The sequence below is a fragment of the Xenia sp. Carnegie-2017 genome, unplaced genomic scaffold, assembly GCF_021976095.1.
Source record: "Xenia sp. Carnegie-2017 unplaced genomic scaffold, XeniaSp_v1 HiC_scaffold_20, whole genome shotgun sequence".
Classification (NCBI taxonomy): Eukaryota; Metazoa; Cnidaria; class Anthozoa; order Malacalcyonacea; family Xeniidae; genus Xenia; species Xenia sp. Carnegie-2017.
Genome location: NW_025813483.1, coordinates 7224769 through 7242722, shown reverse-complemented (window position 1 = coordinate 7242722; position 17954 = coordinate 7224769). Strand labels below are relative to the sequence as shown.

General features: G+C 33.7%; 1 protein-coding gene across 1 annotated transcript; it reads right to left on the bottom strand.

Annotated features, from left to right (window-relative positions):
* Positions 1-6625: 6625 nt before the first annotated feature.
* Positions 6626-11797, bottom strand: LOC124442697. Its single transcript, XM_046993190.1, has 5 exons — positions 11376-11797; positions 8338-8574; positions 7467-7914; positions 7197-7273; positions 6626-6658 (listed from the first exon to the last, which is right to left on the bottom strand). The coding sequence occupies exons 1-5, from the start codon at positions 11760-11762 to the stop codon at positions 6626-6628; spliced, it is 1182 nt and encodes a 393-aa protein (XP_046849146.1). The 5' UTR covers positions 11763-11797.
* Between the last annotated feature and the right edge of the window lie 6157 nt (positions 11798-17954).

Sequence of the window (17954 nt, the reverse complement as noted above, 5' to 3'; positions counted from 1 at the left end):
ACGACTAGCAACCAGATCGAATGCAAACGTGTGTGACTAGGGCCAAACACTGAAATCTGTTATGCAAAAGCAAGCCAGCTAATCGGTGTTTCCTATGAATGGCTGCGTTCAGACTACGTCCGACAGTCGGGGCGCTGACATGAACACGATATGAATAACAGCATTGTTCCGCCGCGCGAAAGAACCATGGTATTAAATATTATTAACAGGATCATATGTCACACTTTACGCATACTAGAAAATTTTGCCTCCAAAATACGCTACATTATCAAATGCAGCACATTGATACATTATCTAAATATAATTTAAATTGTAAAATGGGTGAGAGTATCATCGTTTTGAAACGCCCAAGTTGTAGTTGAGCCAAATGAGCCGATTATTGTCTGTGATTACAAACGACATCTGTTTAACCCTGAACATATAAAGTTACCATGACCACAGACAACTATGTTCGTGATTTACTTTCATTTGACTCAATGTATGACATTCACTGTCAAAATAATCCAGCACAAGTTACACGAAAATTAATATTTGTATTGTACGTGTGTATGATAAATTTTCCATAGTTTACGGAGACTTTTTAGAAATTGCAAAATGTTATTCAATTGAAAGGATATGATTATACTTATTAAAATCTTTGCCAGTTAGCATGAATTATACAAGTACAATCAACATGTGCTTTCTCTCACAGTAATTAGAAAGATAAAGTGGTTTCTTTATCAGAAACTCTATCTGTTTGCCTAATACTTTTCATTTGCGTTAGTTCTAAAATTGCTTGAAATTTTTAAACAAATGCAGATGGTCTCAGGATAATCCATAATGGATTAAGACGTATAAAGTTCCAATAAATCTAGATTTAAAATCTAGTAATAATTTCTATTGAAATCTCTGACAGAATATCCACGCCATTGCAAATACTGATGTGTTTGACCATTTAGTGTCTTAAAATAAACAAAATATCTGCAGAAATTAGTCTAATCACAACGATGGAGAATTTCTGTGGCAAATTATGCCTTCTAAAACATGCAGTTGCAATTTACTCAAGCAAGAAGCTCTGCTACGTCGGCAAGTGTTTTTTCACATTTATTTGTGAAAGAATTCACAAAAGACTCGTAATCCTCTAACTGTATAAACAGTATATTTACAATTGGTAAAAGATGTAAGCGAAGACGATGGAGAACAAACTATTGCTTTTACATTCACAAACAAATGATAATCACAACGACAAGATGCTGCAAAATGCAAGTTATAGGAAAGGTGTTTCGAAAGCGATAGTACTATGAAGAAAAATTTGCAACTTTACATCGTCTTATAGATAAAAGTAAAAGATTGCTGTAGGCAAAATAGAAAACTGAAAAACTACTTCTCACAGACAAATCAAAGTTTGAAGTCCTCAGTTGTATGTGCGAAGACATCGTGTTGAAAGATGGTCAAATCAATGTAAAGTCTACAATGAAACATGGTAATGGGGAAACATCCAAGTCTGCAGTTGTTTAATTTAGTTGTGACAACGTCAGGAGTCTTCGCGGAACAAAAGGAAATGTTGAAATAATCAATACTATTCTATTCTATAACATTAGAGCTCGTTTGGTCGAAAGGTTTTTTTTTTGCGTCGTTTGCAGGTTCGAATCTTGTCTCGGTAGGGTGTAGTTTGTTTCGATGTGTAGATAATGATCACGAATTCTTTATCCTAAAATTAATTAAATTTTTTGTGTCCTCACAACGAAAGCATTAGAAAAATAAACTATTGTCAGGGTTAGGGATAGTATTATGAGAAATTTGTGCAACAACGTGCATTCACTGGGCAATGTTATTGTTTCCAAGACCTGGATTAAGAGTCGGATTAAGAGATCAAGTGGCTAAAAATACTTGTAATTCATTTGCGGGAGAAATACCCATAGCTAACCCGCACAGAGTCAGCACGCCGTTGTGCTGACTAACGAGCCACCGTTTTTGCTGAAATGTTCAAGCGGTGTTGTGCGAAATTCAGCACAGATTGAGATTATTGATTGATGTTTTATCTTGTGCTTCAAAACCAACAATACTAATGAGAAGCATGGCATCTTTCACTGACCGAGTCGAAGATGCTTTTACGAGGAAAGATGGGACTTTTATGGCTCTACTCTACGGAGAGATGTTGGATTGCCTGAAAGTCAAAAGCATTGTTACCAGCGATAGTTTGTTGGATCGTCTCGGTGTTGATATTTTCCGAAATATCAATGCCGAATTTTATATACCGCAGAGTGCCAAGACAAAGAACACAAATTTGGTTGCCTTAAGGTTAGAAAACTTATGACATGTTATGCATGCATGCTTACACAAGAATATATAAGCAAATATAAATTGACTTGATGTGATGCCCGATGCATTTGTCATTTGTGGTTTATTTATGCGATTCAAAACAAAACAAATTTTCGAATTTCAATCATATGTAAAACGTTTCTATTGATTTATTTCTTGATGTGTTCAATAGTGTACTTAAGATAAGATATACAAAAATAAACTGAAGCATGATATTTGAAATTTGCATAACATTATTTCAGATCTGCTACAAATGGCAACTGCCTCTATAGTTCATTGTCAATTCTGCTTGTTGGTGACAACTTGTGGTGACTATTTTGAGGCTGATGACCTCTATAGAATTATTTTATTTGCTGATTATTATTCAAAACATCCATGTTTTTCAAATCTTTTTGAAACTCAGCATAACAAACACTTTGATTCTATCTCAAGCATGGTGGCCTTGTCAGTCTCTTCTGAAGCTTTTGATAGTGCTGGAAGTGGTTGCTCTTTTGCTAAACTGGTCAGGGTAGAAACTGTGTTAAATGCAAAAGATATGTCATGGACTGCATTTGTTTGTTTGTTGGCACTCTCTTCAGTTACATCCTGTAGCACTTTTTCTTATTATCCTGACATATACTCTGAGTGCTTATAAAGGAATTTATATTTAACCAAAGAATTGAACCTCAAATTTATCTAGGGCTTGTGCTTCCACTAGTAATTATTTGTGAGTTTTGTTTTGCTTTGAAGGTTTAGCTCCTCAAGCAACTGCATTCAAACACAATCATTATGTGCCTTTGATACTTGGTGGAAAGGGAACTAAACTAAAGGGAAGTAGTCACTTGTCACAAGCTAAAAAGCCCAGTATACAAACAAAGTTGAGGTTTACACCTTCTGGTCTTACTGAGACAACCATGACAACTAAGGCTCATCCATATGGTATATCTCACAGGTAAATTTCCCAGGTTTTGAGAACATAAAAGTATTGTTAAAGATCTTAAGTACTATTCCAGTTTTCTTGTGAGTAAGAAAGTTCAAAACACATTGAAGATTAAAGAGAACTATACAAGAAGTACTATGGCTGCTGACAGGTTAAATGGTCTTGCTTTATTGTATATTAATCAGCATTAATCCAGATATAGAAAAGTTATAGATCTTTTCAAGACAAAAGAAAAATTGACTAGCTTTCTAGTAAGGAGAATTTTTGATGCCTTTTTAAACTCTTGACTGTAAAGATGACTGCTTAACCTCAGTCAAATATAAACACATTAATCGTGTGACTTTGTTACCTGGACAATGGACATCTACAAACATTTTTGCTTTTTTGTTGGCAACTTCATTTGATAAATTGACATAAAATTGTTTGCATAATAATCAGCATATCAGGTATGACTAGACCATTATAAAATGAAATTCCATATAAAATTGATGAAGCGTAAAAATTTTTTAGGCTAAGTTTGTAATGAACCAGGCTGTCCATGTCAAAGCCCTCAAAGCATATTTTATGCAGTTTAGGCATGCTGATGAGCTCTGATATTGATTTAAACGGTCAAAACAATATTTATGAGCAACAATTTTAGTTTCCAACTGTAAAAACGCAGGAAATAGCGTTTTCTGCAATCCAATTTAAAATTTTACCGGGGATGCTGACCCCATAGAAAAGTTGAACGTAATTGTGCCTAAGCATATCATTTTTGGAATGATTTATCATATTACAAGAAATATTTGGTTGAACTAAGTGATTAAGATATAAATCTATGTATGGTAAAATGGGCCGTAAAGGGCATTGGAGTAACTTAAAGTTTGCGTATGTAATGGAGAATTAGCATCCACTCGAAAAAATGTGGAAACATTTTTAAAATCTAAACATCCTTATTGCTGTAACCTTTCCCTGAAGGACAAGTATGTGACGGAGTACCAAATGTGTCTAGTCAACTGAATGTTGTTGCAATCCCAATTCAAAGAGAAGATTGAAAGGCCTCTGGTGATATAATTCTCATTATGTAAACTTTGATAGACTTATGGCTATATGGCTAAAACACGATAATTCTACACTTCAACATTTGTGCAAGACTATATTGACTGTCAGAACTCGACGATTGATGTCGATTTTTCTTTTAAAAAAACTAGAGCTCAATTTGATGTTGGGCAAAGTTTTTAAAGGACTCCGTTAAAGCAGAAATGAACTTAAATTGCTAAAGGAAATTTTGTGCATATGATTGTTGATTTAATGAAGAGATTGCGATTTCTCAAATATTCAATTATTGATATCATGTAAATTAGCAAGATTGGGACTTAAAACACATTGTCATTTTTAATTTGAGTGCGTATGACACAGGATGCCAAGAAAAAATTATTTATATTAAGTCTGAAGGACAAAGTAACAAGGCAATTATTTAAATAGTTTTCAGGATGTGCTTTAGGGTCTAGCTAAATGTTCTAAGTTCGACAATATTGTTTTCTGTATATTGCTGTTTAATGGATACACAGATCATAAGTGGAGTTTATTGTAAGTGACATAGTTATCTTTAAATTTTAAAATATTTACATTAATGGTTGAAACAAATAAGAAAAAGAGTCTAAAGAGACATGTGGGAACGACAAAGAGAACACCAGATCAAACAGTGAATTTTGCATTAGAAATAAAGCAAGTAAAAGATTTCAGTTTCTTAGGAACAACAGTCTACGGATTGGATGATGTGAAAGGTGCATAAAGCTTAATGAAACATGTGTAGTAGGGAAAGACAATGACATGTATACTAATTACCTGGACGGGAATCTACAAATTATTATATTTTATTAAAGGCATCATGTTGCCATAACATGCAAAACGCAATACGTTCAATGGAATTTTGGATAAAATGTTACCGGAGTTGCACAAGCTCATCCTAATAATAAATTTTCTCCACTACTGATTCCAATTAAAGCGATAAAGCACTAGTTCCACCAGTAAATACATCAACAGCACAAGATAATGTTAGTTAAAACGTTGCTAAAATAATACCCTATTGGCAAAATTTGCAAAAATAGCAATACGTTGTTTTAAAATATATTAAATAAGAAACAAATTGTTCACATTTTATTTTTCACATATATAACAAAATAACAGCAATAGCTAGAATTAACTAATGTATAATCTTAATTTCTTGAAAAATCCTTTCCAACTCAGTGGCCGTTGAATAATATTTCTACATTAACAGTTCTAGCTACCATACAAAATTTACCTGTCACTTTATACCTCACATTAAATCTTTTCCTTGATCTATCCGTCAATGATTCCTTAGAGTACTTTCACAATAGATTCTCTATACAAAGTAAAGACGTAAGTACTTATTTTTCATTCTTCAGAAACACCATTCCTTTCCCACTACTTATTTTATCACCAGAAACACCATGAACAGTTCCAACTATTTATCACCTGAGCCAACACGTCCAAACATAACTTCAGCAGACTCCGTGTTATTAACGCATTGTTTTGTATTGGTTTTGCTTGATTTTGTTTCACTGTTGGAAATTTCATTTTCAAGTACTTTTCTACCTCAATCAACGAATTACAATATCTGTCATAAATATTAGAGTATTGTTTATGCACAAAATATGCAGGTACAAAGTTATAGAGAAAAATAAAAACGTCTCTAACATTGTCACAGATATTACGAGTGGCGTAACATAGGGTAGAGGAATTTGATATGCATTTGTCAAAACAAGCTTAAGAGATAAAGAGCGGGCCAAAATATATCATTGAAAATTTGCTCACGTTAAAATGTTATATCTATTTGTTGATTTGACAACAGGTTCCAGGCCAAGGCCAACAGGTTAATATAGAACTCAATGGTGGGAAAGTTTTAGGTTTGTTTTGTGATAAAAAAGTATTACAATAAAAGGAAGGGTTTATAAAACAGAAGATACAAGATCAGTGGTTATCCGTGACATCATGTTGAAATTGTGTTGCAATAAAGTATAAATGTGTATAATAGAAAAAGTCTAATAACATGGGATTAATGTATTATAATATATGCTTCCAAAGAAACTACCTCAATTTTTTATTGTAACATGTAATTATTTTCCTTTGTATGTATTATAAATTTCATTATACACTCAAAACGTGTTTGCCATAAGGTAAAAATTAGAAATTATATGTTATACATTGATTTTGATTGCAATATAGTGTGCACAATATAGTATGTATAAACAAAAGTAATCGACGTAAAACTCTTGCATACGTAAACATGCTCCACACAAAATATTTATACACATTCTCTTCAAACTATAATTTCATTTTTTTCATCAAGTACGATGTCGCACAAAATCTCTAATTTATGTGTCGGACTCTTGCTGATTTTTCTTAAAAAATAACCAGGTTATTTTGCACGTCATTCTAAACACAATTAAACAAAATTGTAAATTATAACATGCTACTGGTGCATTTTTATTAAATCGTACTATCACAGTGGTACTTTTGTGGAAAGTTTGTGAGATATCGTCATATCGATGTAAGGAAAATTTTCTATTTAAATCACATATTTATTGAACAGAAATTTTAAAACGACAGTACACTATGACTGTAAAAATTAAAGCGTGACGTGTTGCATACGACAACTTCGATTATTACATTTATTGATGTTTGAAGTTTGATGTAAATTTTAGAATTTTTGTTTCATTGGCACTTTTAGTTACTTCACTAAACAAAGACAGGGGTTTTTGATGGTGTAAAAATAGTTGCACAACTTATTTTCACTTGTGTATCTAGCCCACACAAGTTTTGTCATACTATCTAAACTTCATATCATTAGCATGATTTATTCGTAAAAAATCTATTGTTTTTACAGTGAGTGTATAACAAGATATTTCAGTATCACGACCAAACTTGCAGGCTAAAATATTTCACACCGTCCCAGTATACCAGAAAACTTTACCTGACTTTCAAATGTTGTGGGTGAATTTGTCTGCATGCCTAATCCGGAATTAGTAAAACTGCCGTTGTTGGACTTGACTGAAATAAGATAAATGAACAAAATCTTGAAAGAAATCTAATAAAAAAGTTTTATTTTCCCGCGCAATTTCGTCACCAAACTAAAGTTATCAATAAATGTTAGGAATACTTTGTTGATGAATTTTTAAATCACATCAATGTGGCGGAAATATGGATTCATCCACGTGAATCAGTTGAGTAAAGATAAGTTTGCCTTTGTTACCAGAATTCCTGTTTTTCTCCATAATGCTTTGTTTTGATGGTGGAGGTGGTAATAAACCTGTAGATAAAGGTGCAGGTTTTGGTCGAGATACAGTTGCGTAAATGTGTTCATTCTGAGCAACAGCACTTTGTTCTGACTGAGATACTTGACTATTGTTATCTATTTCAGCGAGTGGATCAAACATATTGTTGACATCATTCGACGAAACACCAGTTAAAGATTCCTTGCTTCCGTACACGCCAAGGAGATCGCCATCATTTTTATGACTTTGTGCTGCATGGGACTCGGCTGCTGACATTGCAAATGGATTGGATGCAATACTAGGGGGTAATGATCTGTGTTCCGTGGGGAACGGAGAGGGGCTTTGGATGTCAAAGGAGGATGACTCAAACACAGGTGCAGTCTTCTCGGCATATGAATCAAATGTTTGATGGTTGTTCTGAAAACATCAAACAATACTTTATGAAAAATATATGAATATATCGATAGTTTTTACATAGCTATCACAGTGTTAATCACGTGATACGTACAAAAACCATAAGTGATAAGGTTTTTGAAAGACAGCACAGAAAACTATAATTACGTAATGTGTTTGACTTATTTCATTGATGTAATGTATCAATGGCAGTTATCGCAGCCAGCGTCAAAGATTGGAGACTTGGTTAATTTTTGAATACTTCATGATCATTCAAATGAAACACAATAGCAGCCAGTATAGCAGCACTAGAATGAAACTGCCATAATACCGTTTTCACAAGACTAGTACCTACCTACACTTTTATTATTTATTTTTGAAACGCTTCTGCAGGAATAAAGAAATTCATAGCACAGGATTTTCATATTCATATCATATAAAATTCACCTCATTTACTCGAGGTTTAGCAATGGAAGCTAATGATGGTCGGGTATTCGTTGCCTGCTTTTTATTTATTTTTTCCAATTCTTCAAGTTTTTTTCTTAAGACTTCATTTTCTTTTTCTGCAGTTTCAACACGTTCTTTCATTTCATTGACATCGTTTCCTGCAACAGCCTGATTTTCTTTAAAACGTTTGTATGCCAATGTAAATGCTTGCCCAACAGCTAAGGTTGATTCTTCAGCCTATACACAATTAATAATTATTATTATTACGTAGCTAATTTCATAAATCTTAAAAGTCTAAAACTAAAAGTTAAAAGTCATTTGAATTTGAACAATTGGTCAAGTGAATTGCGCATGCCCAGATGACTTCTATAATAATTTGTTAAATTACATTTATAAATAGGATATTACTGACGAACTTGCTAACATTCAGAAGAGATGAAATTGCTACTGTCGATCTCTATGCGTTTCAAATAGACTTACATACCTATCGAAATTTAAATTCTTATTCAAATCAATCAAGAAAAGGGAAATTGGTACATGCACTTTAATTAAGACTGTAGAGCAGGGGTCTCCAAACTTTACAGCCAGAGGGCCGCATGAACTTTCATCCATCATGTTGAGGGCCAAAGAATATAAAAAATTTCCACGTTATCCTTCAGCTTTTTAAATTTCGCAGTGTGCTTGAAACGGAAGTAGGAAGTTGGGAGAAAAATTGACGTAAGCCACTCTTGCTAGTTGGCTTGCGACATAACGTGAACTTTCCGCACAAAATTTATTTTGTTTAATAATATTATTATTTTTTCTGAAGTGCCTCTGCGGGCCGGATTGAGAAGCCCAACGGGCCGCATCTGGCCTGCGGGCCGTAGTTTGGAGACCCCTGCTGTAGAGAAACAAGCACATGATTGAATTCAACAACATGAGACGGTTTTTTTTTAATTGAACAAAACAATTTCCCATTATTATATGCGGAAACTTTCGTCGGTCAAACACAGGTTTTTGTGTCTTTATTTGTTAATTTTGGGATTGTGTCCACTTGATGTGGAGGTTTCATTTACTATGAATTATAGGAGATTAAATTTCAGACTTTTTAAAGACTCTCTTAGTCTGCTTCACATATGTGTTCGACTTTATAAAACCATTTAAAAGTATCGTCAATCTTACATTTTTATCAGATTCAAGAATATAACAATGATGTTGAGATGCTTCCTTCAGCACAGTATGAGACCCTTCCAATGGAAAGTTGTACTATGTAGTCTAAAACCGACAATACAAAAAAAAGAGATACATAACTTATTTTTCAAGGCTTATGTAATACACAAAAAGAGATACATAATATATTTTTCAAGGTTTCAATACAAAACAAAGCAATACATAACTTATCTTTCATATTCATTAATGAACTACACATTCATGTGTTTTCAAATTAACCAGTTCCTTTTTTCTCTGACTGTATAGGTCAAGTGAGTAATAAAAAGTTTGACATATGGCATGTAAATAATTGTTTTTAAAACATCAAAAATGTTGTCGATTTATCAGTTAGCAGTGCATAATACATCCATGTTAATTTTTTCGAAAGATAACACGTCCCATTTCCTACATTCTTTTAATGTATAGGGCAAATTTCCTTTAAATTTCTTAAATTGATAAATTTATGACAAGCGTGGTCATGTTGCCACAAAAAGCAGGCACGGTGCCAAAGGGAGGGGCGTTGGTCCCCACTTTTCTCCAAGATAAAGTTTTTGCTAACATTCATTACTTTAGCCTAACACTTGAGGCAAAATGAGACGTAATAAATTTAGTAATTTTAAGTCGTGGCCCCTCAGGTGCAATTTTTTGGCGCCGTTCCTTAAAAGTGTCTGTTTCTCTTTTCTTGGCTGTTTTCAGTTTTAACCTTTTATCATATTTATGTGCACAAAGCCACAAAAATTCAACATAATTTTGTTATTTTGATGATGCTTTTATTCGTTTAAAGTAAACTAATTCAATGATGCAAGGAATCATATGATGTCATGATCTTATCATCAAAGAGCAATAAAGCTAGAAAAAAAAAGGTTTGGATTTCTTATATCCCATTTATATGTTTTGAGTAAGGGTGTTTAGGTCTATGGGCGGGGAATCGTTTCAGTCACTTTGTTTAATTTCATTTGATAAATTTTTTATTATTTTCTGCTTAAGTTAAGAAAATCATTTGTATTTAGACGAAACGGCTTATTTTACTTCAGTGTTACGTAAAGCAATCTTTAATTACATATTGGTATTTGGGAGTAAAAGTGCAACGTAAAGCATCCGGTCATTTACCTGAGCATCTGCGCTGAATCTCACGAGAAAAGTAAAACATTATTTCAAACATAAAGAGTTGTTCGTATTTGTTTGGATCTGTTTATCCCAAAAGTCTAATAATTCTTATTAACTAAGTATTTGTTGATTTTAAAGATTTTCATCCTTGATAAGTTGATAGTTCATAAACCGTAGAGTTTGTGATTTTAAATAAATCTCAAATATGTCAATTACATTTTCTATGTCTGAGCCACATGTTCAAACGTGCAACTTTTTCTTGATAAGTTTAAAGTTTTCTTGATTAATCTTCAATTACTTGTACATTACAAAAATTACATGAATAAAGCACGTGACCAATATTCTTTAGGAAAAACATGAACGGACCAATAGATCTGCAGCATCGTTTCCAGGACTTCCTGTTATGAGAGCAATGCCAACTAGACCTGCTTTGACGCAAATTGCCAAAATAATGTGCTCTATTTTTCTTGTCATCCCTAATTAAATTCGATCCAAAACACTGTTTCATAATAATAATCTTAACAAAATTTTATAATTTTCGTTTGTGTAGTAAACCAATAAATCTTTATAATTTTGACTCTTAATATGAATTTTTTGGTCACTGATTATACAGTTTATGTATAAAAAGTGAGAACATTACTGTGATTTCCACGTATCAGCAAGATAGCCGGTAGATCTTTTGTCATCATCTCTAACCAGCTCATGTACAACGTTAAACTGAATACATCCAAAGTGCACATTACCTGAAAATCGTTATTCAGTCCATACTTGCATTCCATCATGGAACATGTCATTCTGTCGTTAATAATTCCTGTAGCATCCCGCAATGTACAAGATCCTGACATGATCCCTAAGAGTACATAAACTACCGCAGTTAGACCAATCACAAGAAATATTCCTTTAGGAATGGCTTTTTGAGCATCTCTCAAATCTCCAGAACTATTTACACCAGCTAAGATTCCAGTGGCTGCTGGAAAAAATACAGCAAACACAGAGACAAAATTTTTGCTGCCTGTATAGGAAGGAGAGAAGTTTTCACTAAATGCTGAGGATCTGGGACCAACAAAACCTTTAGACTTAGCATTATCATTCAAAGGACCAACATCAAATCCAACTACCACGCTAAGCATTGCGTGGGCTTGGTAGCTCAACAGGTAGAGCGGCGGACTAGTATCCCGAAGGTGCGAGTTCAAATCTCGTCACATGTTTTTCATGTGCATATTAAAAACCGTGTTGGGACCATTGAGTTCTATAATAACTGGAGGGGAAAAGGAGCCTGGACCCGTGGTCAAAACATGGCGGTAATGGCGGATTTTGGTTGTCAAAACTTCCACTTTGAGAAAAATTTTTAACATTCGCTCCCTCCCGAATCCGGAACTCTATTACTGCTTATATCAATGACAACCAGCGAAAACAACCACGATACCGTAAGCTTAAAATATTGAAAATAATGCTTCAGGTTTTTGTGAAATAGACACACACATTTAAATGAGGTAAATCTACTGTAAAATAACGTATATTTTGTCAAGTAATGCTTTAGCTATGTTAGAAATAAATATCAAACGGCATTCTTTACACTGTCAATGTGTCGTTAAGCTTTAATGCATAATCCCATGCGCAATACTTGTGTTTTTGACTATTTTTTAACAGCTTTGTGCAACTGTCTTTCTTGAATAGATGGGTAAATCTTAGTTAAAATGTCCAAAAAGGAGTTAGAAAAAGTTAGCTTACCCCTACGACTTAAGTCGACTGGAAATATATTATAAGTAGGTATGTATTTTTTTTTTGTTTTTTTGGGAGGATTGATTCTGGGTGTCTTATAAGGTATTATGATATTCTGATTAATCTACTGAGAACTTATGAAGAAAATATCTTGAACTAGGAGAGCAAAAGAACGAAATTCAAAAATTCTATAATCATGTTCCTGGTTCTGTTTTGAGCCAAGATATTAGAAACTGGATTGTCATTGACAACCATGGATCTACTACTGAACAGAACTACATTAATTTCCCATTGAAAATACGATTTCTTAAATTAAAGTGCATTGGTTTCTCTGACATAACACTTTTCTTATTGCTGCATGAAGGCAAACCTGTTTAAATAATTATAATGTAGGTGAAGATATTTAGCATGTTGTATAATTGTTATTATACAGACATTATTTATAATATTATGGCCTTGTGTAATGTATGTCAAGAACTTATTAATTCTCAAAAATGCTAACCTTCTTGCACTACTTTTCTCTTGTGTCCTTACAAATTACAGTTACCTATACTAATTTTTTTCTAGGTTCAAACAACTTGACAAATTTTTGAATTTTACATTATGCCTTTGAATTTTTCTTTTTGTCTTTTGGTAAAAATATCAGTAAATGACTTAAAAATCAAGTTTATCTAAAATAGTATTTTGTACAAAGTAACTATACATAATTGGAAAAGTCTCATGTTGAAGGCAGATGTGGCTTCTTTTACTAGATTGCTACTCTTATTCTTTTAAATGATATCGTAATTCTTCAAAAGACATAAAAAGTTCTTTGTCATCAATTTTTGCTTCTTCCACATTCAACTTCGTTGCAACCAATGCATCTTATGTGAATTTTTAATCACCTGGAATTGAAAAACATATGGACTTTGTCAGATGATGCAGTGCTGTCTTTAATGTTTCATGCATGTCATGATAAGCTTTTCTTGAGCAAATATTTCAAGGTAGGAGCAAAATTTGGCACATTATTGAACAAAGTAGTTTTTATCTTTTTTTTGATGTACTAACCTGTTTACTACACTGTGTAACAAACAATTCATTCACAGAAACACCAGATGGCATTTATAAAACTTTTAGCATAAAGCAAACCTTTACACACCATCATCATGATTGTCCATAATCTGTCAAATTGTCCAGGCTAGCTGTTTAATACAGGTATTTTTTATTGTACGACATGTACCAAAGAGCTCATTAATTAATCTTGCACTGCATTTGATTTCAATACAGCTCTGTCCTTAATATTTGCTTCATATTTTCAGAAAAATATCATGAAAAAGTCTTCCATTTCAACTCAGTTGAAACAAGGAGTTTTAAGATATGCATATCTCGATAAGAACTGGTTGCTTTGCCTCGTCTAGCAAGCGATTAAGTAAAGAACAAATAAGAATGGATAAACATAACTTAAATTATAACTTAGGAGTAAAAATATTCACAAAATATATACCATCACACTTCAAGTATTGACTTAAAACAAAACACTGAACACTTTAAATGGTAAACAATCTTACGTTGCTTACCGGTATCATGAAATGTTTCCTTTTCTGGCATTACTTCAGCATCCGTCTACCAAACAAGTTTGCAGCATGTTTTAAAGATAAAATTTCTAAAAGTTTTTGTGCTTGGCATTGATATTTTATATAATCGCAATTGTGGTTGTCAAATCCGGGTGGGCGAAAAAAATTTCATTTAATGAGCCCGCGTCTTTCCGCTGACTTTGACAACCAAAATCCGCCATGTTTTTGACCACGCGGCCGCGCGCTAATAATTTATAGTAATTTGGTTGACGTTTCCCCTCCAGGTCTTATAGAACTCAATGGTTGGGACTAATATATTATGTACGTAAGTAGACAAGTGGTTATCTTCTGGGAATGGAGCAATGCTTATTGAAATACTAATGAATAAATAAAAACAATTGATATACTATATATTATATTACGATCTGGCTGCACTCATCTGGCTGGAAACATGACCGCCGTTTAAAATACCCGGATTGTAGAACTCAAAACAGGGGAGACGAACATCAAAGCTTCCGACATCGAGTGGCGCTTCTGTCAGGGTTGCCAGTTTGGCCTTTTATCGGCCAAATAACTGAAAATTGGCCTTTTTGAAACCTGTTTGGCCGGGAAAATTAAAGCTAGCCGGCCAAATCGATTTTGGCCTATTTTGGCCTTTTCAAATTTTGATGTCATGAAATTTTATTATTAATTATGTTACTCGTAATTGACTGATAATGACGTATCAGATGAGTACTGTTGTGGTTGTACCCAGTACTTATGCTCTTCCTCGGCCTGATTTGTTATTCAATATTCAGCTCTGTTGCACTTTCACATGAAAATATGTTTAATTGTGTTGCATGATACACTCATAGTTTTCTAATTAATGTTTAATGTCATTCTTGCACAAAATAACTTGTTTCCTATTTCACGAAACACGCCAGGATAAAGCAAGAGTTAAGAATTCATATCAGCCTTTTCGCGTTATATTCTTTCGCGGACCGTTGGGTTCTAGGGGAAATTAGCTCAAATACAACCTTTTCCCAGCAATTAATATCATAACTTTAATTAACAGAAAATTTGCATCTCTACTCTAGGGCAGCTCTTGGTTCTTCTGTTCACAAAGTTCTTACACTTCTGTCTCTAATATGTGTTTCCTTCTTATTATCGTAATTCTCAATCGGTAGTTCTGCTGTTCAATAGTTCAATGTTCGATTCTAGTTAATGGCGTATCACGTGCTAATTCACGTGCAGTATTTGTGAAACATATCAATATATCATATTTCATGTCCTATTTGTGCTTTGTTTGTATAACAAACATTTACTTAGTATTAACAGATGTGAAAATCAGGCTGTGATTAGAGGTGTAGAGTTGTTTGTTTGGGAACGTTCTTTTTTTCGTTATAAAATTTTCAAAATGCCAAAATGGAAATCAAGTTACGATAGCGGCCGCAAGTACAATTCCAAATGGGAAAAAGATTTTAGCTGGGTATCTGAAGCACCTAATAGTAAGGACAAAGCATATTGTAAACTTTGCCGTCGTTTGTTACAGGCTAAGCGAGATGCTCTGGTGACCCACGAAAAAAGTGATATTCATCGCTCTTTTGTATCTAGAAGTTCTTTTTCACGGCCGTTGACAACTTGCTTTCCATCAACCAGTTCAACATCAAAACGTGCCATACATGGAGTCCGAGATTATGATTGCTGTTCAGACAGCTTGCCATGGATCCATCCGGACAGTAGATCATTTTGGTGAAATATTGGCAAAATATGGCAAAAAAAGTGATTTGGAACATATTAGATTGCACCGCACCAAATGCACGAAGATCATCACCGAAGTCGTAGGTCCAACTGATACCGAATCTTTTTGGCTTCAGGTCCGACAAATGCAAAGATCTGATCTTGAAGATGCAAAGTTTGCAACTTTAGCAAACTATGCACTGTCTTGTTTGTCAGTGCCAACTAGTAATGCTATCGTTGAGCGTTTATTTAGTACTGTGACATTTATTAAGAATAAGCTTCGCAACCGAATGTCTTTTAAGACGCTGGATGCGTTGACACGAATCCGAACAACTCTCTATTTCCAGTCCAAATGTTGTAAAGATTTCACAGTGACAGAAAGAATGTTTCAGCTGTTCACAACGGAAAACATGTACCAGCTTGATAAAGAACGGAACCAAAACACAAACCGGGAGGGCAAAGAAGAGCAGGAGGTTGACTGTGAACTGTTACCGTTGTTTGATGATGTATGAATTTTATAACTTTTCAACATTCCAAGATTTGCAAGTCATTATCAACAAAAATGTAAACTGACTTATTAGACAAAAATATTTGTTAATCTTTTTTGTTATATCTTTTTAATGATATACATACTTTCATCTTTTATGTTTTTGTTTAACTGTTTGGAACGGTTGTTGAAATATAGGCTGAACTGACTTAATAGTCACTTTACAAAGTCATTGTTTTCAATATGCATTGTACATAATTTCCAAGGTTTTGTCATGAAATACAACACAGTACTCAAGCGCGCATATGTTTCAAAATGGTTTCGGTATATTTAAAAACTTAACATATATAGTTCAGTGGTAATGAGCAATTTGGCCTTTTATAATCCAGTTTGGTCGATTTTGGCGATCAGTTTGGCCGATTACGTCAAATCAGTGAACTCGACATTTGAATAACTGGAATGATAACCGAAGGCAAAAATTGAAGCTAAAAAAATATTTGTCGTCATCATTCGTCATTACACATCAGGCTCTAGTCTCTCGCGTGTTCATTTTAATTTTTTTAAATCATTTGTCCCTTGGTAATGGTAGAGTTCGGAGCTTGATCAGAGCGTAAAAATAACGAAATTTTTGGAATGAAAAGGTTCACGGAAAGTGAATCAAAGTGATAAATCGAGAAGCAAGGTGAGGTGAACTTGGTCGATCTGCTCTTACGCTGCGGTTTTCCTTTAAAACATTTAAAATATTCAATTATTGACATCGAGATGACAACCATTAAGTATTTCAAGCACTATCAAAATCGATGAAAAATACAATCGCTCTGTAAAAAGTAAAAATGCGAGTTATAGACTCAATATTTTTTATGAAACTGGATATTTAAGTTGTTTTTTTTCTTCGGAAAAACAGATCTTTTAATCCACTGAAATGACAAAAAAAGACAAACACTGTCTGACACCGTTTGAAAATTTACCTTCCGATGTATAAAAAATTTTTGCTTGAATATTTTCTCGTCATATTTTCTTATTGTATTGTCTTTTTTGCATACAGTGTAATTTTCAGTTGGCTTTTCCTCGTTACAAGTTGTAAGTTACAACGAACTCACTGTAGTAAAGTTTCAGCTGTAAAAAATAACCTTTTGCGAGGAGTTGGCCTCGTGTGTTGTTTGTCGTGATGTTGTTTATATGTTTATGCTTTCACAATTTGTATTAAAATTTGTATTGGCCGTGTATGTTTGGCACTCAGGTGACGTACAAACCGCGTAAATATTCGACTTTGAAGGACTGGAACTGACGTACAAACCGCGCAAGAGACTAGGACTTTGGCTTCAATTTTATATCTATAAAATGTATTGTCGTTATCATTCCAGATATAAAGATATATATATATATATATATATATATATGGAGTTCACTGCGTCAAATACGACCTGGCAACCCTGGCTTCTGTATGTATCTATTCCGTGCCATAAGTCTGATGATGTCTTTGGAATAAAGACGAAATATTACACCATCTTTTGTTTCAAACTCTTGTAATATCTTGAATATCAAGAAAGCGAGATGTCCCTCTTCGGAATTTGTTTTATTATGATATGAACCCTCATTCATAAAAAGAAGTTAAACAAGAGGGATGAGCTCCAACATACACCCCGTACTAATGCACCTTGCTATACACACTAAATTATAGTATGTCACAGTACAGTTGTTTATGGTATTGCATGAACATAAGATAAAAAGTGTGTTTTTAAATATTCTTGTCCTCAAAGATGTGGACGAGGTTATGGGACGTTCATCCGGCCATATGACGTCTTGCTCAATGAAATTCAAGTACACGTGCTGATGGTGGT

Bases quoted from the DNA above. Each gene is read 5' to 3' on its own strand.
- LOC124442697 (XM_046993190.1), bottom strand. From the start codon at position 11,762: ATGCTTAGCGTGGTAGTTGGATTTGATGTTGGTCCTTTGAATGATAAT. The intron at 8,575-11,375 runs GTAATGTGCACT...AATTGTGTATAG, and splicing joins GACTGAATAACGATTTTCAG to GCTGAAGAATCAACCTTAGC. The intron at 7,915-8,337 runs GTGAATTTTATA...TGATGTTTTCAG, and splicing joins CTAAACCTCGAGTAAATGAG to AACAACCATCAAACATTTGA.